Source organism: Castanea sativa, chromosome 3 (assembly GCF_040712315.1).
Source record: "Castanea sativa cultivar Marrone di Chiusa Pesio chromosome 3, ASM4071231v1".
NCBI classification, from domain to species: domain Eukaryota; kingdom Viridiplantae; phylum Streptophyta; class Magnoliopsida; order Fagales; family Fagaceae; genus Castanea; species Castanea sativa.
This window is the reverse complement of record NC_134015.1, coordinates 26580310-26606730: the sequence shown is the minus strand read 5'-3', so window position 1 is coordinate 26606730 and position 26421 is coordinate 26580310. Positions and strand designations below refer to the sequence as shown.

The 26421-nt window shown below is 38.7% G+C and overlaps 1 protein-coding gene across 1 annotated transcript; it reads right to left on the bottom strand.

The window, feature by feature from the left end:
* Positions 1-9263: 9263 nt before the first annotated feature.
* On the bottom strand, positions 9264-12954 carry LOC142628756 (uncharacterized). The gene is made up of 10 exons (XM_075802797.1): positions 12794-12954; positions 12681-12711; positions 12428-12535; positions 11997-12277; positions 11411-11758; positions 11215-11281; positions 10791-11102; positions 10566-10676; positions 10294-10380; positions 9264-9686 (listed from the first exon to the last, which is right to left on the bottom strand). Exons 1-10 carry the CDS (start codon positions 12952-12954, stop codon positions 9264-9266), a joined length of 1929 nt encoding a protein of 642 aa, XP_075658912.1.
* Between the last annotated feature and the right edge of the window lie 13467 nt (positions 12955-26421).

The following is a 26421-nucleotide window of genomic DNA, read 5'->3' as shown; positions in this document are numbered from 1 at the left end:
TTCTTATCGACTTTTTTTTTTTTTTGGATAAAGTACTAGCAATTTGTGTTTTCCTATTTAATTTTTACGTAAACTTCTTTTACCTCATATCAACTACTTCCTTTTATAATTCACGTAATTTTTACTAAATCAAAATATAGTGCACAATTCTTCTAGATATATCATAAATGTAGTCCTTTTATATTAGTTGCATAATTATGTACCATATTCCATTCAATTAATTTTGGACCTATATATGAGGGAGAAAGAGTGACAGAGTGAGGGACAGAGAGATAGATCGGGAAAGAGAGAGATCAGAGTGGATGGAGGACGATGGAGGCCAGATCGGGTGGGTTTGGGGGGTGGAGTGGAGTGGGCTGGTGGTCGGTGGCAGCCAGATCGGCGACGTTGAGCAAGAGGGAGAACAAGATCGGTGTGTCGAGAACGAGCTTGGTCTTGGGTGGTGATGATCTAGATGGCAACGCCGATGAGCTTCCAGCGGCGACTATGGGTGCGATCCGGTGCTGAGGTGCGATCTCGGTGGTGCTATAGGCGACGCGATCTAGGCGGTGCTTCAGGCAGCGCGATCTCGCTAGTGCTGGTGCGACGAGACCGGTGCAATTTGGGGTTGGGGGCGGTGGTGCGATCTGGGGTTGCTTCTAGAGCTCGGTTTCTTGCTGTTTCTCTCTCTCTCTTCTATTTTCCTGGGGTGGAAATCATTTGAAGGTAAAATAAAACATGAAATTCGTTTCCGGCTTGCTAGGGTTATTTTATAGTCAACGCAAAAATTGATTTCCGTTTAACTCAATTTTCTGTGCTTACCAAACACATAGGCTGGTGTAAAATGTTTTCCTAAAATCCTTTTCAGTAAAAAAAAAAGCAGCCTAACTACTTTAAGAGAACAGGCCTAAATGATCTATGCCCAGAAGGATCCTTTGCCTTTAACAGAGAGCATGGGTTTTAGAGGGAGAGAGGGAATCAACCTATCTGGTGCATGTCTGCCACTCTAATCTCTCCATTTTTGTTTTCTTATTCTCTCTAATTCTTTCTTTCTTTTCTTTTCATTTTCTTTCTCAGTGCTGACTGTGTTTGTTGTGGTTCTCTCCTTAGAGATTATTGTTACTGTGTTCGTGTCTCTCTAATGTGCACAGCAAGGGTCCTTATATAATGCCTGCCGTAGATGGCTTTTACCATTTTAGCCTTTAACCACCTTTGTTTGGTGTGGGTGTCATTGCCGACCATTACTGATTAGTCAGTTGCTCAGCCAGCACCACTGGCCGTGCCACTCCACATCACTAGACGAAGAGGACTATTATGTTTGTTTACTTGTTGTGGCATTCTTACTTGCCACGGCGTGGGTGCTCTCTCTCTCCATCCTTCATGGCATGCACTTAGTGGTTCCAACTCATCCTTGCCTCTTTTGGACAGTTTGTCATCCTAGCAGGACACTTCCCCCAAAAGAGCCTGAGCAGCAACCACAAAATAGGTTTTCCCATCTCCCCACCGCCAGACCATGCCCTCTTACCTCTGACCCATGACCCACCACTTCCTGTATTTGCTGGGTACAGGCTAGTTGTATTTGGGACTTACGCGTGCTTCACTTTCATGCTCGTCCAAAATCTGCCTACTGCTCATGCGTTTGTCGCGGTCTAGAGGCCCATTTGCACATTTTGTCGTTCGTCCTTAACTTCTTATGGCATGAGCTATTTTCTGATCTTTCATTCTTTATGGCTTGTTCCCTTAGGGGCTGGGCTTTGCTTGATTGTGGGCTTTCCTTCCCTCAAGCCACTCTTTTGCTTCTTCCTGCGATCCTGCCATCATTTCTTGCAACATCATTCTGCTATTCCTGCAGTGATGTTATTTGACCCAGAACTGCTAGACCTCTTTAGGCTTGTTGCTTATTTCTTTTTTGATGACCCAGTAAGCTTATTGAGCCTTTTACTACATTACTTGTGGGCTCCTGTGTCCCATTCATTTCCTTTTAAGCATCCTTGGCCCATTTACTTTCTTAGGGCATTCTTGGCCCTTTCTAATTCTATGTTTCCCATGGGCTTTTACTAACTCCTTGAGTTTCTTTAGCCCAATTACTCTATCCTTCATCATTGGGGCTTATGGACTCTCTATTGCCCTTTACTTTCTTTACTTGCATTACTTCGGACCCGCTGTGGCTGCTGTGGCCAATTCTCACTTTTCTACATCACATACTGCCCATGGATTTGCTACTTCTCTCTTTCCGGGCCTTTTTAGGCCTGTTTGCTTCGTCAAGGTCCCTTTGTTTGTTTTATAGACCTATGATCCATTATTCCTGCTGCTTGGGCTTAATCGCTTTTCTATCCAATTACTAAATCTCTTCTGCCCGCGTTGTTGGGCTTCTTCTTTCTACTGGGCTTCCCAAAATGAGCATTAACACCTATGAAACAAGATTGATTAGATATATGAAGAGAACAAAAACACTTTATGAGGTAAATAATTATATGAATGCTTTTTCAGTATAGTATTGTTTATAATTAATTTGACATGGAAAACAAAGGAGGATAATTATCTAGACTTTTTTTTAAGAAAAAATTAATTAATTAACTTGATTAGAAATACTAATCACTCCCAGGGACAACAATTCATCAATTCTCATGTCTAATGCATCTTAAATTGCAGTAACGTATACTACACTAAATCAAGAGGTCTAATGTATCATAAATTGCAGCAATATTTATAGAATTTTTTTTAAAAAAAAGATATAATATATTTTTCTTATCTTCTTCTCCTATAATTTCTTACTTGATAAAAATCTTAATTTAATTACAACCCAAATTCTTTTCTTCATCTATTTCTTCTTAATTTTAATCTTCATCTAATCCTTTTTTTCATTTAAACTATATTACTACTGACTATTTAAGAATGCTAAAATCAATCAATAAAAAAACCAAATTACTACACGTAAAAGAAGAAGAAGAAGAAAAAGACAGCAACGTGATATTTGATTGAGTTAACGTGATCATTTTTCACACCTCCACAAATTAAGTTTGAATCCATGAGAAATTGAGTTGAACTTAAACTATTTAAGAATGCTAAAATCAATCAACAGAAAAACCAAATTACAACACGTTAAAAAAAAAATTCCAAACCAAACAAACAAAAACGTGATATTTGATTGAGTTAACATGATTATTTTTCACACCTCCACAAATTAAGTTTAAATCCAAGAAAAATTGAGTTGAACTAAAACTCTACTAAGTCTACTCTACTCTACCATTTAAGAATGTTAAAATCAATCAATAAAAAACCAAAATTAAGTGAAGAACTACAGAACGAAGGATTTGGCTTTTTCAGTGAGAATAGCTATCTTCTTTCTATTTTTCTATTAATGTAGTTCAATTATTACTTATATTATATGATTTTTTTTAGAAATATTTCACATAATGCAATTCATTGTAATTATTCATGTATTTTTTGATTTGGTGTTCTTAATTGATTGTGCAGATTATTTCCTCACTTATAGCAATATCAAAATAGCTAGACATAGGTAATTTATACGTAAACTTTTATATTTATATTGCAATACAATTATTATTTTCTCTTTATGTACTTTTATTTATCTATTTTTGAAATTATTTTGATTGTGGTGTCCTATAAGGTTTAGATACACAGTTACACACAGGTAATTTATATGTATACTTTTATATTTACATTGCAATACAGTTTTGTTTTCTCTTTATGTACTCTTATTTACCTAGTTTTGAAATTATTTTGATTGTGGTACCTTATAAGGTTTAGATAATTTTATTATATATATAATTTTTTTAATTTATGGAATTTTTATTTCGGTCAAAATCTTTTCACTGAATCTATTTGGGATGGAACTCATTTGCCATATGAAATTAGGAGATTTATGTAAGAAGAGCTATCTCTTTTCTCTTTCTTTTTTGAGTATCTATTTTTCTATTTATGCATTTCAATTATTGCTTAAATTATATGATTTTAAAAAAAATTTAGATAATGTAATTCAACTTGATTATTGATATTATTTTCTGATTTAGTGTTCTTAATTAATTATGCGGATTATTTCCTCACTTATGACAACATAAAAATGGCTATGATTGATAATTTATAGGTAAACATTTACATTGCAGTCTAAATACTTACATTTTTTTAATTTATGGAATTTTTTTTTTGGTCATATATACAAGAAATTTATACATGATTAGCACTTCGGCTACTATATACATGTTAGCAAGTATAATGGAAAGATTTTTAAGTGCTATACATATATGCGCGCACACACACACACACACACACACACACACACATATATATATATATATATATATAACTTTTAGAAATTTAAAACTTGCCATAATTTTTTAAAGTATTTTTGTAAGGACGCAATTCGTGCCTAGGCCCAACAAGAAGAAGCGTATTGGCCCAAAGAGCCTAATACAATAAATTTATAGAGTGTGGGTCAGAAATCTCGTTTCTAATGAGCTTAAACGGTAACAACAATGGCTCAAGATTACAAAACAACAAGGATGATCGAATATATGATGAAACTTATCCTCGAACTTAAGCCGATGACCAGATGCTTATATTTCTCCTCCCTTAAAGATTAATTACAAATATCCAGTCTACAGTGTTTTTCTTTCTATCTCTCGATCCCCCTTTTCTATAGGACCTTCCTCCTTTTTATAGTTCTCCACTTGTAGATTCAAACTGCTCCCCTTAATATTTGTCCCATCAGCCTCTTCTTGAAGTCCTTAGGTAATAACTGTAAGGCTAAAAACCACTGTTCAAGTATCACTTCCTCATAAATGCAGTCAGAGACTTAAGTACAGAGCATTCAATGCGGTGGTAACAGCTTTCTCTGAGATATTTCCCAACTGTCCCTGCTCTCTGTGCCCCCGTAAAACATATCTTCACCTACAAGATCTCTTGAAAGATCATTCTAGTCAACATGACGCACCACCTGACTCTTATCTCACTTATCTGAGGAGGTACCCCTCCTTGGATTACTTCCAATAACCTCTTTCGCAACAACTTGCTCGTGGGCCTCTAAGTTTAACATCCTTATTACCATCAACTCGTCCTCGGACAAGTAAACATCCTCGGACACAACCCATGGCCCAAAAACGCATCTTGGGCCTTTTATCCCTACAATAGCCTCTCAAAACTCCATTTTTCTCTCCCATCTGAAGAGAAAAATTGGGGTTTTGATTCAACACAGCAGCTTCCACACGTTTCGCCAATTTCTTCACGTGAGAATGTCATTTCCCCCTCCTATACCTATTTTTGACGCTTCGAAGCTCGTGATGCCCCATTAAATGCTCTAGGCGACGCCCTATCGTCCATGTTCAACGGTGGGATGCAAATCCAATGGTTAGAACTTCTCCTTGAATTTTGAGCGGGATAACTCCCACTCAATCCCACCTCTCATATAAAACATCTGGGAGATCATAATTATTTCATTACTTCATAAACCGGTTAGCCCTTAAGAATCCCTTACTTTCCAAATTCTCAAGAAGCTCTTGAAGAGTCATCTGTTCTTTCTCTCGTAAGTTTTCACGCTCTTAGAGTCTTTTTCTCCTCAGCCATTCTCCTCGGCCTCTTAATCTTTTCCCCTTTTTCAAAATATTCATTTCTATTTTGTTTAAATGGGTAGATTCAAAGACCTAGTAGACACTCCTGCTGGTATGGAGGGCTTTCGAGCCAAATACCACATCCCTCCAAGAGTTGGTTTGAGATATTGCGCCCCAGACCAGATATATACCCATAGGAAAGAAGGGGAAGTCGTCATTCCCATAATCGCATTCATAGAAGGAGGAATGACACTTCCCATAGGGGCGTAACTCGAGACTACTTGTATAACCATAGGTTGTGCCTGCACCAATGTGCACCTAATGTATTTAGAATCTTAGGTAGTGTCGACGCTCTCAATGAGCAGATGGGTTTGAGACTCACATGGCATGACGTTGTCCATATGTATGAGTGTTGCTCACTTACAGACTCGGGGTATTACCTCAAGTCTAGGTTTAACGTCGTTAGGCTTGTATCGTGTCTTCCCAAATCTAACAAGGGCATGAAGGACAACTACCTAATCGCCTCCGGGGAGTGGCACGACCGTCTTCACTACCCAGTCGAGGAGGGAACACCATGTCTAACTTCATAGGGTTAGGCCCCTTGGCACGGTATTTAGTTCTTCTAACTTTATCATTCATATTTTTGTTGTATATTAGTTTCCTTTTGGTGGCGAATGTTATTGGCCTAACCATGATTGGCTTTTCGGATGTTTTTTTAGACAGGCAACACATAGCGCCCCGCTTGAGCCTATCCAATGTCAAGGACCTCAACAGAGTTTTAAGGTCCGAGGTGTTTGTGAGTGAAGACGGACAGTTGAGGGCGGTCCATCTCATCTTGGGTTTTGAACCAATATCGACCATCTTCCAAGACGTAGGTAACGCAATCACAGCGGACGACCGTAGGCGCCAAAGAATAGACGTCTTTGAAGCAAGCTTTCTTGCCTTACAAGACCTTCCCCACGAGCCTCCTCTCCTCCTTCTCACACGCCCAATAGCAGCAATCCCCCCTTCTATACATCCCGAAGTAGCAGCTCACAGGGAGGAATCTACATCCTTACGCTTGTCTCTTGAGGAAGAAATAGACGAATTTCAACTCGAGAAATAAGAAGAGGAGCGAATCAATCCAATCGACCTTTTAGACTCCGAGAGTGAACCCGATAGGTCAACAACCCATTTTCCTCCTCTGATAATCGCCGAGGTAGATAGCGAGACCGAGGAAGAATCAATGGCTTTGAATCCGAGAAAGGCTTTAAAAGAGATAATGGCTGCTAGATAGAAAGGATCATCGTCCAAAGAGGCCCCAAAAACTCAACTTCTGCCAACCCTCCCACTTAACCTTCCCCCTCTTACAACCACCACTAGCCTACTTCCAATAGCAGATTCAAAGAAGAAAAGGAAGGAGCAAGACGTAGAGGAAGGGAAGCTGGTCCCTTAAAAAGGGGCCAAGCAACAAAAGATGGACAAGGACAAGCGGGTTGTTCCTGCAAACAATAGAGAAGAGACAACTACTCCCGAGGTGTGCCAATAACACATTTGGGCTCCTCGGCTAGAGGTAAAGGGGGCTGCCATCCCATTGAATGCCTCCCTTAGAGAATTTCAAAGAGGGCATTCAGTTTACATCGCTGAAGCCCTAGAGCAACCTCTCCTCCTACCAAAGGACATGGATGCTCTAAAGCGTATGAAGCTGTTAAACTTCTTCATGTCGCTAAAGAGGGACCTTGCTATGGTAAGTCCCACTATCATATTAGTTAGATAAACACTAAGGAATTTTTATCATCATTTTTTTATGGAAGTTTTATTATTCTTATGCAAGCTATCCAGGAAGTCTTTATTGCTGAGGAATGGATCAAGGACGTTAAGAAGGAGACCAACGCCGAGATCCAAGCCCACACTGAGACCATCAAGGCCTTAGGGACTAGCAGGATGAGAAAAAAGAGTTGGCTGATAAATTGATTGCCGAGGAGAGAGCGCGGAAGAGCGCTGAATCTGGTATAGAGAATGCTTAGAGGCAGGCTGAAGATCAACTCAAACAACTCCATCTCAAAGAGATAGACCTAGCCACTTAGCAAAAGATGGTTCTGGACCTTAAGATGGTTCTGATATTCGTGAAGTCCCAGCTGCCTCTATGCTTCCTTCTACCACTGTCCTAGAATCTTCTGAACAGCTCACGGCTGCGCAGGACCTTCCTCCTCTTCCCCTTGCGGCCTCCAAAGGATCTAGCCAAGTTGGCGACCAGAGCAAAAAGGATGGAGTGAAGAAGGATAAAGGCAAGGGCAAGGAAGTCAAGCCTCCCTCAAAGACCAAGGAAGCTGCTAAGGCCAAGGATGTAGCGGTTAAGGTGAAGGAGGTAGAGGCCAAATCTAAGAGCAAAGATCTTGCTACCTTTCAGCCAGCTACAAAAGAAGATCCTCCTCCTCCAGCCAAAGGCTAACTCCTAGGATTTTGTTTGTCTTACATTGTTATTGGCATTTTTTTTTCACAATCATATTCTTGTAAATGAATTGCTGTCTCATGAGGCTCAGAGTAATGAAAATGACAAGTTTTTCTTCCTTATTTATGACGTTTATATCTTTCCTTTATATAGTTTTTGTTTTCCTTAATGCTTGATTAGCAAAACAACGAGACATGCCTGACTTTGGTATCTGCATGGATGATAATACCTTTTTAATCAATTAGCATAAATAAAAATTATTAAGTCCACAATATTATTAAGTCAACAACATTAGTAAATTGCATTTGTAACTTCAAAATCCACACATCTCAGTAGCCATTTATTCACATTATTCTTAATAAGCTGACTGACCTTAAGGAAATAAGCTGACATGTCTGATATGCTTGCAAACGCTTTAAATGTCGCTTGTGAACTTCTATTCGTTTAAGTCCCTGTTGTGGAAAATTCCGAGGCATGTGATCTGAGGATCAAAACATGTCCTAGATCATGCGTAATGCTTAGGAAGATAAGCTCGAAGTGTTAATTTACCCAAAGTAAATGGTTCGAGGAACCAAACATTACTAAGGTTTTGTTTAACACTTAGAAAAATATCAAAATATATCAATTCTCCCAAGGTATGTGGTCCGAGGAGCCAGGCATAGCCAAGGTTCTGTTTGATTCTTGGAGAAATAATGGAAGATATCAATTTTCCCAAGATAAGTGGTCTGAGGAGCCAAGCATATCCCAGATTCTGTTTGATTCTTAGAGAAATAATGGAAGATATCAATTTTCCCAAGGTATGTGGTTCGAGGAGCCAGGCATAGCCATGGATCTGTTTGATTCTTAAAGAAATAATGGAAGATATTAATTTTCTCAAGGTATGTGGTCCAAGGAGTCAGGCATAGCCATGGTTCTGTTTAATTTTTAAAGAAATAATAAATATAACACATAAAGTAATAGGCTATATAGAACTGGAAAATATTTCATTAATAATAATACATTCGCAGGTTATTTACATTCCAGGGACGTGGTACAACCTTTTCATTCAGATCTTCAAGATAATAAGTCCCCTATTCCAGCTACTGAGGTGATGCGATATGACCCTTCCCAGTTTGTCCTTAGTTTTCCAAGAGTTGGATTTTTTTTTCGTGCCCAAAACTTTCCTTAAAACCAAATCCCTTAGCGCCAATGGTCTTAGCTTCACGTTTGAGTCATAAATAATAAGCCCCTATTCCAGCTACTAAGGTGATGCGATATGACCCTTCCCAGTTTGGCCCTAGTTTTTCTTAAGCTGGATTTTTTTTCGTGCCCAAAACTTTCCTTAAAACCAAATCCCTTAGCGCCAGTGGTCTTAGCTTCACGTTCGAGTCATAACCTTGTTTAAGCTTGTGCTGGTAATATGCTAGCTGAACCATAGCATTTTCCCTTCGTGCTTCAACCAAGTCCAGACTTTTCTCTAACAATCCTGTATTGTTGCTCGGACTAAAAGAGTTCGTCCTTAGTGTTGGGAAACTTGTCTCGAGAGGAATTACTGCCTTGGCCCCATAAGCCATTGAAAAAAGGGTCTCTCCTATGGACCTACGGGGTGTAGTCCTGTAGGTCCAAAGGACATGTGGCAGCTCTTCCACCCACCTCCCCTTAGCATCATCCAACCTCTTCTTAAGTCTATTAACTATCACCTTATTAACAGTTTCAGCCTGTCCATTCCCCTGTAGATAAGCCAGAGTGGAATATCTGTTTGTAATACCCAACTTACAGCAGCATCTTCTAAAGGCCTTACTATCAAATTGAACGCAATTATCTGAGATAAGAGTACGAGGAATTCCAAATCGGGTGACAATATTTTTCCAAAAAAATCTTCTTGCGTCTAGATCCCTAATATTTGATAGTGGCTCAGCCTCAACCCATTTAGTGAAGTAATCTGTGCCGACCAGCAGAAATCTCTTATTCCCTGCTGCCTTGGGGAAGGATCCCACAATATCTAAGCCCCGTTGAGCGAAAGGCCAAGGACTGGATAGAGGATTGAGAACTCCTTCTGGTTGATGAATGTTGGGAGCAAACCTCTAACATTGGTCACACTTTTTTACATACTCTAGTGCTTCCTTCTGCATATTAGGCCACTAATATCCTTGAGTAAGGGCTCTATGAGACAATAAATTTTTCCCTTGTATGACTTCCACAAATCCCCTCATGCAATTCTTCTAGAAGCAGCTCTGTTGCTTTAGGGTGCATACACAGCAGATATGGTCCAGAAAAAGAGCGTTTGTACAACTTTTGATCCTCGGACAACCAAAACTTAGGAGCCTTCCTACATACTTTGTCAGCTTCAGACTTTTCCTCAAGTAAGATATTCTCTTTAAGATACAGCACAATGGGGTTCATCCAACTAGGTCCCACCTTAATCTGATGAACACAGACTATATCTACATTCATCTTAATAGGTGCACATAAATCCTCCACTAAAATAACCCGAGGCAAATTCTGCGCCGAGGACGTTGCAAGGGTGGATAGAGAATCAGCATGATTATTCCTGTTCCTAGATTTTGCACTAAGGTAAAAGATTCAACATTTGATCGCAAATGTCTAACCTGATTTAAATACTCCTGCATCCTCAGATCTCTGGCTTCTAACTCCCCTTCCACCTGACCTATAACCAATCTTGAATCCGAGAACATCTCCACAACTTTCCCTCCCATTTTCTGAACCATAATCATGCCTACCAAGAGAGCTTCATACTCGGCTTCGTTATTTGTGGCTGAGAAACCCATTCTCATAGATTTCTCAATGATGATTTTTTCTGGAGATATTATAACCAGTCCCACTCCAGATCCTCTTTGATTTGCTGCACCATTCACGTACACCTTCCACGATAGAGGTTCCTTCAGGTAAATCATGTCAATTGATTTTTCATCCATGTCCGATTTCTTCATATGTTCTTTTAATGAGGGCTCAACGAACTCGGCCACCAAATCAGCAAGAACCTGGTCTTTCATAGAGGTACGTGGCATATACTTGATATCAAAAGCCCCCAGAATTGTTCCCCACTTAGCAACCCTTCCCATATAATTAGTACTCCGAAGTAAAGACCTAAGCGAGAGTTGGGTTAGAACCACAACCGTGTAAGACTAAAAGTAGTGCCAAAATTGGTTTTTTTAGTGGTAAGTAACGAATCTCAGCTTCATGCAATGATCTACTTACGTAATAAACTGGCCTCTAAACTCCATTGTCATCCCTTACCAACACTAAACTAACAGCATGGCAAGCTACATCAATATAAGCAAACAAAACCTCATCCACCTCGGGCCTGGACATAATGGGTGGCCGAGAAAGATATTCTTTAAGTTGTTGAGAAGCCAAAGCACACTCTTTAGTCCATTTAAATCCCTTCCATTTATTCAGCAACTAGAAGAAAGGCCTACATTTGTTCGCAAACCGAGAAATAAACTGGTTTAAGGTAGCCGTCATTCCTGTCAATCTCTGAACTTCCTTAGGATTATGAGGTGGTTGCAAGTTGTTAATCGCCTTGACTTGGTCAGGATTAACTTCGATTCCACGATGTGTAACCATAAAGCCCAGAAATTTATCGGATCTCACACCAAAAGAGCATTTGGATGCATTTAGGCGCAATTTATGTTTCCTTAGTGTCTCAAAGAAGTTTCCAAGATTCCCAACATGCTCGGACACCACCTTACTCTTTACCACCATATCATCCACGCAAACTTCAATACTCTTCCCCAGTTGTGATTTGAACATTCTAGTCACATCCTTTGGTAGGTAGCCCCTGCATTCTTCAAACTGAAGGCATTACCTTATAATGACAGTTCCGTATAGGAGTAACGAAGGTTGTTTTCTCCTGGTCGTCTAGAGCCAAAGGTATTTGGTGATAACCTTGAAATGCATCTAGAAAACTCATCCGATGATGCCCAACCATGGCATCCACCAACTAATCGATGCGAGGCATGGGGAAAGGATCTTTGAGACATGCTTTATTTAAATCAGTAAAATCTACACATACTTGCCACTTGCTATTCTTCTTCTTAACCACCACCGTATTGGCCAACCAATCAGGATAAAATACCTCTTTGATAGCTCCTGCCTGCTTGAGCTTAATTACTTCTTCTTTGATAGCTTCAGAATGTTTTTTAGATGATTGCCGAGGTGGTTGCTTTCTCGGTACAACAGCGAGGTTGACATTCAAATGATGACAAATGAAGCTCGGATCTACCCCAGGAGCCTTGTAAGCATTCCAAGCAAAATCATCAAGGTTTCCCTTAAGGAACTTCACCAATTCCTTTTTCTCCTGTGGAGGCAACTAAGCACCTACCCGAAAATACGTCTCTTTATCATTACCTATAGCAGCTCGCTTTAAGGCTTCACATTCTGCTTCTACCGATAGACCCCCTAAAAACTCCGGCTCCTTTAATTGCTACAAACCATGCTCATTTAATGCCGAGGACCCACCCTCAGCCTGATGCCTAACTGCAGCCACCATACACTGCCTCGTCGTAGACTGGCTTCCAATCAACTCTTTAACCCGATCCCCAGATGGATATTTCACCTTTAAATACAAAGTAGAAGGGACAGCCCCTATGGCATGAAGCCAGGGTCTCGCCACAATGGCCGTTTATGGAGAATATACATCCACCACTATGAAGTTGACCTCTAGAATTTTTGACCTCGTTTGTATTGGCAACCTGACTTACCCCATTGGTATAACCATCTTCCCATTGAACCCTACTAAAGGTGAATCATAACTAGTCAAATCGGGGTACATAATTTCTACCCCACAACCTTGATCCACGATTACACGCCTCACGTCATACCCCCTATCTTGAGCGTGACCACTAGAGCATCATCATGTGGTTGTATAGTTTCAACCTTATCCTTCTCCGAGAAACTCAAAGCCAGTTGTAGTGCAACCTTAGCCCTCTTCGGCTTATGATTATAGTTCTCGGGTAGTGGCCGAGCCACAGTCATTACCCTGGAAGGACATGAACCCATCCTCCCAAGAGCCGCAAAAATAATATTAATGATGCCCAATGGGGGCCTTAAAGAGATGTTCTCTTGAGTGCTGGAGCTCGTATGATTAGTTGGCCATTAGGCCTATATAAGAATTGTTTCAACCTTCCATCTCTAACCAATTGCTCTAAATGATACCACAAGTTTCTACAATTCTCAGTGGTGTGTCCTCGCTCCTGGTGATATTGACAATGAAGATTTTGGTTACGTCTAGTGGGGTCTCCGCTCATTTTGTTAGGCCACTTGAAATATGACTTATTCTTGATCTTCTCCAGAATCTGATGAACTGGCTCTCGGAACACCATGTTGACAGCCTGTGGCACGATACCAGCCCCAGTTTGCCTGGTAAAATCTTGCCAAGGACGATTATCGTTATATTTGTCCGACCTGAAGTCCCTCCTATCTTAAGAGACCACCTTCGCCTTTCCTTTACCTAAATGCTGATCCTCCTCAACTCACTTATACTTATCAATACGGTCCATGAGCTAGCGCACACTACTAACTGGTTTCCCAGTTAAGGACTCCCTCAAACCATGCTCGGTTGATAAGCTGACCTTGAAAGTTCTAATGGCCACATCATCAAAATCCCCATCAATCTCATTGAACATCTCCCAATATCTATTTGTGTACATTTTAAAGGTTTCACCCTCTCGCATGGCCATAGTCAACAAAGAATCCAAAGGCCGAGGAACTCTACTGCATGTAATGAAGCAAGATCCAAACGCCCAGGTGAGTTCCTTAAAGAAATCAATTGATCCCGATCCCAGGCCATCAAACCACCTCATCGCGACAAGCCCTAAGCTGGATGGGAAAACCTTGCACATCAACGCCTCATTCTTGGAGTGCACAGCTATCCTTTGGTTGAAATGACTTACGTGTTCCACATGGTTAGTTCGACCATTATACATGGTGAATGTTGGCAGAGTGAAATGCCGAGGAAGTTTTCCCCCTTCAATCTTACGTGTGAAGGGTGACTTAGAAATTTGATTCAGTGTCCTACTCATAGCATCAGTTCCCAAGCCTCTGCTGGATAAATTCTTATTCCTGCGGTTATGGGGGCTACTCTCTCCATACGAATAAGACTCACTAGCGGGAGTTCTCAACCTTGGCCTATAGCTGTCCTCCTCATTCTCATTCTCACTAGAGGAAGAGTCAGAGATGGACTGAATCCGCCTCCGTCGTTCATGACATAACTTTCTCCTCGAACGGTCAATCTCCAACTATATGGCCCTGGCATTCTCCTCATAGGAGACTTTGCTTCCACCTCGTGACTGACTTCTGCTAGTATGGGTGGTATGTACACTTCCCTCCCGGTCTCCACCTTGTTCAAGATTGTGGAAGTCATCTTAACGCTGGGACCCCCTAGACTCTACTTGATGCGGACCTGAATTTGCCACAACTAGACCTCAGACTCACTAAAACCCCAAGATTTCCCATAAACGGCACCAATTTTAACAACGCAATTCGTGTCTAGGCCCAACAAGAAGGAGGGTATAGGCCTAAAAAGTCCAATATAATAAATTTATAGAGTGTGGGTCAGAAATCTCGTTTCTAATGAGCTTAAACGGTAACGACAATGACCCAAGATTACAAAACAACAAGGATGAACGAATATATGATGAAACTTATCATCGGACTCAAGCCGAGAACCAGATGCTTATATTTCTCCCCCCTTAAAGATTAATTACAAATATCCAGTCTACAATGTTTTTCTTTCTATCTCTCGATCCCCCTTTTCTACAGGACCTTCCTCCTTCGTATAGTTCCTCCTCCTCTCCATTCTTGCTCTCCACTTGTAGATTCAAACAGCTCCCCTTGATACTTGTCCCATTAGCCTCTTCTTGAATTTCTTAGGTAATAGCTGTAAGGCTGAAAACCACTGTTCAGGTATCACTTTCTCATAAATGTGGCCAGAGACTTAGGTACAGAGCATTGAATGCGGTGGTAGCAGCTTACTCTGAGATATTTTCCAACTGTCTCTGCTCTCTGTGCCCCCGTAAAACATATCTTCACCCACAAGACCTCCTGAAAGATCATTCTAGTCAACATGACGCACCATCTGACCCTTATTTCACTTATTCGAGGAGGTACCCCTCCTCAGATTACTTCCAATAACCTCTTTCACAACAGCTTGCTCGTGGGCCTCTAAGTATAACATCCCTATTACCATCAACCCGTCCTCGGACACAGTCTATGGCCCAAAAACGCATCTTGAGCCTTTTATTTCCACAATTTTATAATATCTTTTTTTGCAAAAAGAAGAACTTACATAATATTCATTTTCCATGTAGCTTAATTTTAAAAATATTTTTATTATTTTATTATTTGATTTGATTTGATTATATTATCAAAAAAAATATTTTTTAAAATTTATATATAATTTGTTTTATTAAGCCGTGTATGGCACATGCATGATATTAGTTTTCAATAAAAGAAGATTGCATGAGTTCCTAAAAAAACAAAAAAAGAAGATTGCATGCATTTTATATTAAATCCATAATAGTGTGTAGATGACCACTCAAAGATTCTACATATTATCACATCTACAGATTTCTCTATCTAGTTTTGATATTCCACAATTCCCTCTTATTTCACAACAGGAGTAGATATTTTTTAATATTTTTTTGGACCCCGATTAACCGAGTTAGCCTTGTTAAATGTTAATTAGCAATGTCCTATTGATTTCACGTATTAATTGTGATAATAAGAAAAGACAATATTTTGTTGACTTTAATATAATTATTATAAGCTACCTGCTAGTACCAATGGGTTACTTATAGAGTCAAAGGCCGAAGTTCATGAGAATATCGATTCTTTTTTTCTTTTCTTTTTTGTTAGTCAAATAGGAAGCTTCATCTGTAACAAATCATACACATAAGATAAGATTGCCAAGTCCTCGTTTTAGCAACCAAAAATAAAAAATTACCCAGTCCACGGAAACAGCACAAAAAAGTGATTGGTACGAAAATTGGAGCAAGTAAAATGTTGACATGAAACTTCAAGAATGGTATCATGATAAGACCATTATTGATCACAAAATATATCAGTTTGATTTTGACACAAAGTTCATGCGATGTTTTTTGTATTTTTCCCTTTATTTGGGCATTTTTCAAAGTTGAGGAGCTTTAACTGATAAGGATGTTAACGAGTGATACTTGATAATTAGCAAGGTCACAATATATATTCTACCAAAAAAAAAAAAGTTACAATATATTTATTGACTTAATTTCCAGCTCTTCATAATATAATCTACTAATGGGTTCTCGATTAGAATTTCATAACAAATATAAAACTTTTTTTGTTTTCATAAGTAGCTTTATTTGTTAAAAGTGATTGTTATGACTAAAAGGGGCAAGTATAAATTGTATAATACACATGCTTTAAGTATAGAATCAGTTCTTTCCCTCAAACACAAACACTTGCTTTCCAGTAGTACTGATTCATACTGCCAATCCTTAATTGATTCCTAACCCAAAAGACACTAGCTGTCGTCTACAAAGAACATAATATTATTGTGCAAGATTAAGTGTTAATTCATATTGTAAAGCTTAACAATTAAATTGGAATCTAATTCCAGTAAAAGTAAATTGTCCCTGTGCATTTTACTGTAATGGAATATATGATCACAGGCAATGATATTACATCCGAATATATGCTACCATTTCTTCTGGTGGCCTTTTCTTGAGCATATGAAAATGATTGCAAAAGCATTGATAAAAGGTGAAAAACCCTACTTTTTCTTAATCCTACGTACGTTGTTAGCAAAAAAGATAAGTGTTTGCTTTTGGCATCTTTCTAAAATCTTCATGGACGAGATGGATGCATAACCACGGCCATTGTTTTAAAGTTATGTTTACTTTAGTGGCCGCCACACTTGACCCAATGGGTGCAACGGTATCCACTCAATTCTATAAGAAAAATAAAATCGATTACACAAAAAAAAAATGGTAGAGATTTAAAATTTTCTTATAATCATCACTACAATCATTTGTAGGGTATGAGAGCTGTGTTAAATAAACAAATTTTTAAAAAATATTGGGCTCAAATTGTTACAATTTAAAAACCAATGTACACAGTAACTAGAAATTAAAAATAAAATAAAATCTACAGGTGGTCTCCAATTTCAAAACAAAACAACAAATTTACATTCCAAATTTTCAATCCCATGCGCTGATAAGATAAAAACAATCTTCAACCATATCAAAAAAGTTTTTGGGTTTAGAATCTCTGAATAACATCTCAGCTTTAAAGCACCATTGAGCATTAGCATTCAAGATTGCAAAAAAAATATTTTATTTTACCATCTAAAAAGTTACTTTATCTATTATACCATCTCACTTTACAATACATCCAATATCGCAGTTTTTATTTTTACATACAACACATTAAAATAATATAAAACTATTTATCTCTTCTCTATCTAATTTCTGTCACTGTCTTGCTGTGTCTCTCTCTCAATCACACCACCACCAACAACAGAAGGCACCACTACACCAAAACCCATTATTTAATCACCACCAACCTAGCTAAAAACAAAGCAACAAATCCACTGTGACCCAAGAACAAAACCACCGTGGCCTAGCCACAACCAGAACCCCCCAACTTCCACCACAAACACCACCTTAACCACAACCTACGACCTCCACAACTCCACCATGAACCACAACTTCCACAGCACCACCACACCAAAACCCATTGCTTAACTGCCACATCCACCACCAACCCAACCAAGAACAAAGCCCAGCAAACTCACCATCTTAGCAACCATTGTGACCTAGGCACAACCACGCCTCCACCACAAGCCGATCTCCATAGCATCGTCTCCATGTCGATTTGAGAGAGAGAGAGAGAGAGAGGAGAAAGTAATAAAATATAATAAAAATAATTTTACGACTTACTACAGTAATTTCTAAAAGTACCATCTTACTATAGCTAAGTTGCAAAAATTTTAGAACTAGCATCTAAGATAATACTTGTTTTTGTAAAAAATAGCAATTTGGGGGTTATAGTTAATGCTCTTAGATGGTCATTTCTCTCTCTCTCTCTCTCTCTCTCTCTCTCTCTCTCTCCATATATATCTATATATATATATATATATCAAAGAATGTCATTAATCTGGATTTTATAAAGGCAAAAATGAACTTCTTCACAAGAGCTCACATCCTTAAATGAGTCAACTTCACTTTTATTGACTTTACTTTAAAATTAGAAAAAGCTTCCATGGTCAGTCAAAAATGCCCCCATCAATCTTTGTAACACAGTATGTCAATATAAAGGCCATTTGTGCGTATGTTTAAAATTAGGGATAATTACACTATACCCACCCGTGGTTTGCCTCTAATTTGATGTGCGTGGTTTAAATTTTGACACTTTGCCCACTTGTGATTACCACCGTTAGTCTCATGTTATCCATCTCTGTTAAAAAGAAGGGTAAATATGTATTTTTGCACTATTCTTAGGTCTCTCTCCTCCCAAAACATAAAAAACATAAAATTCAAGAGAAAACAAGATCAAAATGTGCTATTGGTAAAAAAAATTATGCAATTTCTTAGAACTTCAACTTGTATTTGAACCCATCGTCTCAACCACAAGTAAACAACTATTCAGATTTAGATCCAAATTTTTACAGAGCAATGAACTATTCAGATACAATTGCTCTAGCGAAAATATGAAAAAAAAAAAAAATAGTCAGTGTTTATACCAAATTGGCTTCAAAATTAAGCCCACAAAAAATAGTCACAAATTGCTAGTAACACATTGAAAATCAACATGCAGAGAGAGAGAGAAAAATCACAGTTTCAACTTCTCTGTTGGAAGAAAACGAAAGAAAAATTAAACTTAGAGAACTTTAATGGAACTTAAGAACAAATGAATTCAACCCAGGCATATATTTGAAACCCCAATTTCAAATCCAGACATATATTTTAGGTCTTCTCAAACCCAGAAAAATTAAACTCAAATCAACTACTCCACAGATCTCAATCCCAAGACCCACGGCGAGCTGCTACCCATGGCCCCACGAACTTAGGTCTACCCACAGCACCATGACCCCAAGCTGATGTCCATCGTGACAACCCAAAATCTCAGATCGACCACCACCAGAACCCAAATCGCAACCTATACGTCACGCTCCTCAAAACCCAAACCCAAATCAGTCATGCTTCTCCTCCACAAATCAAAACCCTAACCCATAGATTGGCTTTGTCGGCGACAGATCGTAGATGTTGGAGGTGGGTATAGCTTTGCCGGCATGAGGGAGATTTTTGCCTTGGTGGATCGGGTACATGTAGAGCTTGAAGTGGGCAGAGGTGAGAGAAGAGAAGAAAAGGGAGAAAACTCACCAAACTGGCGTCAGAGTGTGGGGTGGAGCTGCGTCAGAGTGTGGGTGGACGTCAGACCTTCGACGAAGTGTGGGGTGGAGTTGCGTCTCTTTGTCGTCGGTGCGTGGGGGTGGAGCTGAGTTTCGGGGTGTGTGAGGAGTGTGTGAGAGAAGTGATGAAGTATCAATTCAATTATTAAAGGTAAAATGGATACAGCCAAAGATTTTTAGAAGGTAAATTTGGAAATCTATTGAAGGTAAAATGGAAAGGGAAATTCATTTACGACATGGGAAGCTTAATTTTACAGTCAAACTGATTTCTATTTTCAGTTTGACTGTATTTTCAGTTTGATGGAGTGTATGATCTGATTTCTTGTTTGATTTTTTGATGAAACTTGTTAAAGTAACGGAAAAATTAGAGGTGGGTTATGGAGCATAAACGGAATGAACTACGGGTGGGCAAAGTGTCAAAATTTAAACCACAGGTAGGCACATCAAATTAGAGGCAAACCACAGGTGGGTAAAGTGTAATTATCTCTTAAAATTAATAATGATTAATATATCAATAGATTCAATACCATAATTAGGGCTTCGAAACGAAAATTCCTAACTGAAGAATATTAATAGAATAGAATGGCTGTCCAATAATGCATTGGGGTTTAATTAGGGGCCGAGTATAGCCAAAAAAAAAAAAATTATGAAATTTCAAATAGGCATTCATTTAGTATTAACAAACTATCAATAAAGATAAACACAAAATCATTGTTTCGTAATCAAGAGAGTGAATTTTGTACTGAAGACCTTTTCGATTTGGCAAAGAGAATGATATATTTCAGTACCAATCAATATTGACATACCAGTTCGAAATGACTACTATTTTATATATATATATATATATACACACACATAATTTATAATTGTAATCCCAATATTCTAACCCAAGCCCAAGCCTAAGTCCATACATTTATATATATCACAAAAAAATTAAAAATCAATTCAAATTTCAAATACGAAACTATCTTTCACAACTAATAGAGGGCTAAAAAAATAAAAAAGTAGAAAAGCTGACATTTGACATTTGAGAGGACTTTTGACAGGGGCTAGAGAAAAAAAAAAAGAGCTAACATATCACATATGAAAGCTTTTTTTGATGGGTCTCTCTCTCTCTCTCAGCTCGCGTCTGTCTCTTTCTTTTTTCTTTTTTTGGTGAGTTAGGTTTGTAAATTTTGGCTGATTGGTTTTAAGTTTTGTTAAGTTTTTGGGCTTGAGAGGGTTGGGCTAGGCTTGTGATTGTTTTGGAGAGGAGGGGCCAAGCATAATGGGTTGATGCATATACCTACTAATTATTATTGTTTTGGGTCAACGGGGCCATCTGGGCCCTGTCCCTGATTATCACGTCTATATTGTATGGAAAAATAAATATGCCATGTAAGAACAAGTTTCTCCTTTTCGCCGAATATGTATACCAATTTAGTGGTATATGTTTCGTTGTTTCAAGAAGATATCGGTTACCATAAAAAAAAAATAGCAATATATATATACACACACACACACACACGTTCAACATGAACAAAATAGCAATAATAATGATGGGGAATATTTCTACTAGGCAAAATGATTAGTAGGAAAGAATCATTCAAGATGGTATAGTCGTCTAACATTAAAGGATTCACTTAACAGAGTTAGTCAAACAACCAACTGATTGACTCAAACCCTATCAGTCTCAGCCCAATCAAGACAATCGAAGTACTAGGCAGATTAGTAAAACCGAGGAGGGCAGTTCGCTTGAGGAAGCCAAGGAATAGAGACCCCTTAGGAGATAGGAGAAAGGCCATAAGAGCTATGAGATTGGAAGCCGAGTAGGACCATGGTGACGTATGAATAAAAGCGGAAGGAAACTTCCAGATACAACATCTATCACCTCCATTATTAAATGCTCTGCAACAACCCAGCTTGCCGCATTAATGGCAAAAAGTCCCCTGAATAGTTCCCTCACAGCTTGTAACCTACTCTATCACTACTAGTAAGGCAGTGATAGGACAAGTATCCAAAACCAAATCTGTAGCCCTCTAAGTGAAAGGCTGGGATGCAATTCGAATGGCTATGAAAAGGAAGGAAGGTCATACCTAAAGGGGGATCGAAAAAAAGGGGAGAGAGAGAAAGAGAAAAGGAACTACACCATAAGTTGTAACTCCACTCAAGAACAATTGATCCTTGGCCAGCCCGAGAAGCGTAATAAATAAGAATTTTACTTTTCTTTGCCTAATTTCTATCAACATTAGTCTATCTTTGGAGTCCACTCTGTTTCTTTAATCATTAAGGCACAATTTTAAGGAATCTAAGTGTTGACCTACTTTCCCATCTCTATAAATTAATTGTATTTGGTTTTTGTTCCAAGTCAGCGGGTTGGACTGTGACTGATTTCCCCCTACAGTTACCTTTATATTGCTTAATTTATATGTGTTTTGTTCAAGGTATTGTTATAGAGTATTTGTTTTATTTGAATTATGAAATATTAAAAATAATTTAATGTTCTTCAGTTTTTCAAAAGAAGTGCTACATTATTTTCTTCTCCTAACAAATTGTAATGCTGAAATATGAAGTGCAAATGTTTAGTTGAATTTTTTAGTAGAATGGTGACTGCAATAGACATGTTTTATTAGTATTAAATTAAATTTTATGATCATAATTTTTTTTCATTATTATATACAATAATATAAACTTTTGTTGCTTACGTAATTTTCATATGTACGGTTTGATTTATGTTACCACATATATGTAGGAAATGGGTTTTGAAATAAGTGACGAGCTATTACACGCAGCATATTTAGCCGGGTATGCAAGTGTCATAGCTTACATGGAGATGTATATAAACAAAGTACCGATGCATACAAATGTACAATCAGAGTATAAATGAGTACAATATATTTTACATGGGAATGAGTAGAAATGTCACTATATTTTTAGAGTATCATGCCATGTTTTTGGAGAATTGTGTAATACAGTGTATACTCAGTATGGATACGAGGGCAGCAAAGGAGTTCACTTGGAAGAGTCTATGGCAATTATATCAGTGGTTCTTGGACATGGCATGCGAAATAGAATGCTTCAGGACAAATTTTAGTGTTCGGGTGAGACAATAAGTTGACACGTGAAAATGGTAGTTACATTTTTAGGCAATGTTATGTCACAAGACATTATCAAGCCTATAGATCCTGCATTTCCTAATGTGCCACAACATATACAATATTATGATAAATATTGACCACATTTCAAGGTACTTTGTTATTTTGGTATCTTGAATAAATTTTATTCAATTTGTCTTTATGATGTAACACATTGCAAATTTCACATGGTATTGATATGGCAATGATTAGGAATGCATTGGAGCTATTGATGAGATTCATATCTCCGTGGGCTTATCAATTTATAAGCAACTTACATATAGGGGAAGGAAAGGGGAGCCAACAACTAATTGCATGTGTGCTTGTGGTTTTGACATGAAATTCACATTTGCTTGTGTTGGATAGGAATGGTCAACACATGACACAAGAATATTTTTAAGTTGCCTCAATAATGAGTGACAACTTTCCCCAAACTTCCACTTAGTTTGTATTGTCAAATTTTAATTAACATATTAAAATCTTGTTTATGGTGAAAGTGCTAATACAATAAACATTCTTATTTGTAAGAAATATTATCTTGTTGATTCAGGGTACCCTATGAAAAAAGGGTTCATTGCACCATTTAAAGGGGGGGGGGGGAGATATCACCCTCCTGATTTCCAAGGAGGTCAAAGACCAAAAAATCCAGAAGAAAATTTTAATTATCTTCATTCATCACTTCATTCTGTCATAGAGTGAACTTTTGGTGTTTAGAAGAATAGGTGGAGCATTTTGAGAGATATACTAGCTATGGTATACACATTCAAGAATCCATTATTGTTGCTACAATGGTTCTTTATAATTTTGTTACATGATTGTGAGAGACGGGTCCCTCAAAAAAGAGATTCGGGTACCTTTTAGGGCACCTCTCTTTTTGGGTAAGTGGTATGGAATCGCCACTTATTTTTTATGTATAAAAAATAAGAAAAACTAAATACAAATTTTCATGATTGAATGTTTCATTCATTGAATGTTCCATTCATTGATTGAATAAATAATAAGAAAAACTAAATACAAATTTTCATGATTGAATGTTCCATTCATTGAATGTTCCATTCATTGATTGAATAAATAAAAATACAAGTTCGAAAATTTGAACTCTACATGGCTTTGGGTTCTAGTTACAATCTACCAAATATATATGGCTTTTTGGTCCTAGTTACAATCTACCCGAAATAAAAACAAAAGATAAAGCTAAAGTCTACTTAACCAAAAATCTAAATCCAGAGGCTAGGTTACGGAATGGAAAGGTGTTAGGCACCCATTCCGCCCAGACAGAGTTTGGTCTTCTAGACTCTTGTGACCAATGTACTATTTTATGCATGTTATGTACGATATGTTGAACATATGAAATAAAATAAACAACACAAAACCATTTATGAATGTATCCTCTTTTGTTTAAAAATTCAGATTTGTTTTAATGATTAGGAAAAAAAATTGATTTTGGTATATATAAAAAATCAGATCTGTTTTGTATATGTAAAAAGAATGATTTTTGAAGAGAAAATTCAAAAATGTTTTTTAAGAGATAAAAAAAAGTGGTTTTGAGTTTTGTAAAAGATCAGATTTGTTTTGATGATTAGAAAAAAAATGGTTTTTATAACAGAAAAATCAAATCTGTTTTTATACTTGAAAAAGATATATTTTTTATGGAGAGGATCTCATTCATAAAATTATTTCATGCTATATGATTCAAACAAAACAAACAAAAATATATGATCTCCTTTATTTCAAAAATCTGCATGCATTGAAAAAGTCAAATTTACATCTAAAAAGATACAAAATCCGTTTTTGATTTAAGGGAAAAGAAATTCAGATCTACATCTAAGGAAGATATAGATCCATTTTGTTTTGAAGAAAAATTCAGATCTACATCCAAGAGAGAATTAGATCTGTCTTGTTTTCAAAAAAAAAGAGTTAATTGCATGCAAATCTTTAAAACTAAGAAACAGATTATAGTAACAATAATAAACAAGATCATATTTTCACAATCTACATTAACAAGTCAAAATATGAATGTTTGAAAACAAGAGAGCATACATCATCACGATTAGAGAAATATAAGAACAAAAGGGTTAGTGATGTGGGATGAAAACACTCAAACCACCCAACCCGTCCATGGGCGGATATCACCTCGGCAGCCGTCCAGAAGTTATCCTCAGGACGAGGGTAACGAACAAGGACGTCCAGAGGGTGAGCGAAGTTACATCCCTCGTCCGTGGGGTGCGCACAGCCTACCCTGAGAAGACTCGTCCACATGGTGATCCATGGACTAGGATTTTACATTTGGAATCAGCAGGTGCACACGACGAAGGAAATTCAGGACGAGGGTACCATACTTGGGAGAATCTCCGAATAAAATGTGACAATCCCTTATCCCACGCATAACGGTCATGTATCCGTTGTGAAATAGAAATGCAACTTCTGGACGGTTATGGCAGTTACGTTTCAGCCTCGAATCCAGGAGAGGTTCCCATCTCAATAACCGTCTATAAGAGCACTATATAAAGGTCGCTTCGAGACAAGGCCAAGGTATGTTGAGTTTTTACTCCAAAAAAGTTGGAATTCGAATAACTTAGAGGAAAAAACTAACTTTGCCATCGGAGGATTTTTGGCCGGCAGCCCGGTCGCCTTTGATACGCTTTTCTTTCTTTTTCGGCCGTAGAAAGAACCGGTAGTCCTTTCAAGTCCGAAGCATCCAGCCTGCGATTTTCTTGGCATCATCGGTTGGCGCCGTCGTGGGAAGAGAAGTAAACTTGTTATTCTATCCCGGACAAAAGGTTGAATGGTTCGAACAAGATCAAGGGCTACCGGCCAGCCACCAGAGAGTAGGGATGCTTCCGGCAATCCCCTTCGTGATCGCGAGATCGGCACACTGTAATGCCACCGCCTTCTATGCGGCACATACAATCCATGGCGGCTGCTATGGCGAACCGACGCGTCGAACCGGGAATTGAATAAGGAGATCAACTTCGGGAGGCGGCGTCAAGGACACATTGAGGGAAGGGCCCCAAGTCAGGAAGGAGGAGGGGAGAATGTAGAGTCCGAAGATCAAACAAGGGGTACCGCTTCAAGAAGGGTGCCGTACTTGGAAAAAGAAATGGACCAGATGAGAAAAGCCATGGATGAAATGAGGGAAAACATGAGGCGAGCAAACCCAGTAGATGATATGGTCCACCGAACGGACTCCCCTTTTACAGCCTCCGTCAACAGTCACCCTCTACCCCCGAAGTTCAAAATGCCTTCTCTAGACTCGTACGATGGAAATCGCGACCCCTGCGATCACATTGCAACTTTCAAGACGACCATGCACTGCGGGGGGTCCCGAGACGAGATCATGTGCGAGCTTTTCCCACCACACTCAAGGGACCGGCGCGAGTGTGGTTCGTAAGATTCCCCCAAACTCGGTGGGATCATTTGAAGAGCCGAGTAAGCCGTTTGTCAACAACTTCATTGGAGGACGGCGTCACAAGCGATCCTCCTCTAGCCTGCGACCATAGAGCAAGGGGACAATGAGAGTTTGCGATCTTTTATCACCCGGTTTAACGAGAGAAGCCTTGACGGTGGACGAGATGGATGACAAGCTATTGCTGGCCGCTTTCCACAATGGGGTCAATTCGACTTGTTTATCCATAAGCTCTACGAGCGGGAACCACGAGACTATGGCCGAGCTTGTCCATTCGGCCCGAATTTTATGAATGCGAAGATGCCATCATAGCCAAGAAAAGAAAAAGGGCGGAGCGCTCGGAAGGGGGCCACCATCGCTACCGGGACCAAGGACCTCGTCGAAGAAAGTTCGGGTAGACGAGAGAAAAGATAAGGATGGTAAGAAGGCCGGTTCCTGCGCAAGGAATCGGCAATACACGCCCACGACTATGCCATTAGAGCGAGGTTCTTATGCGAGATCAAGGATGATCCGTCCTTGAAGTGGCCGGACAAATT

Excerpts from the sequence above, each read along its gene's own strand:
- LOC142628756 (XM_075802797.1), bottom strand. The coding sequence starts at position 12,954 with ATGACTGTGGCTCGGCCACTACCCGAGAACTATAATCATAAGCCGAAG. Across the intron at positions 11,282-11,410 it reads TTAAACCAGTTTATTTCTCG|GCCCGAGGTGGATGAGGTTT; the intron begins GTTTGCGAACAA and ends CATTATGTCCAG. Across the intron at positions 10,677-10,790 it reads GAGGATCTGGAGTGGGACTG|AAAATGGGAGGGAAAGTTGT; the intron begins GTTATAATATCT and ends ATTATGGTTCAG.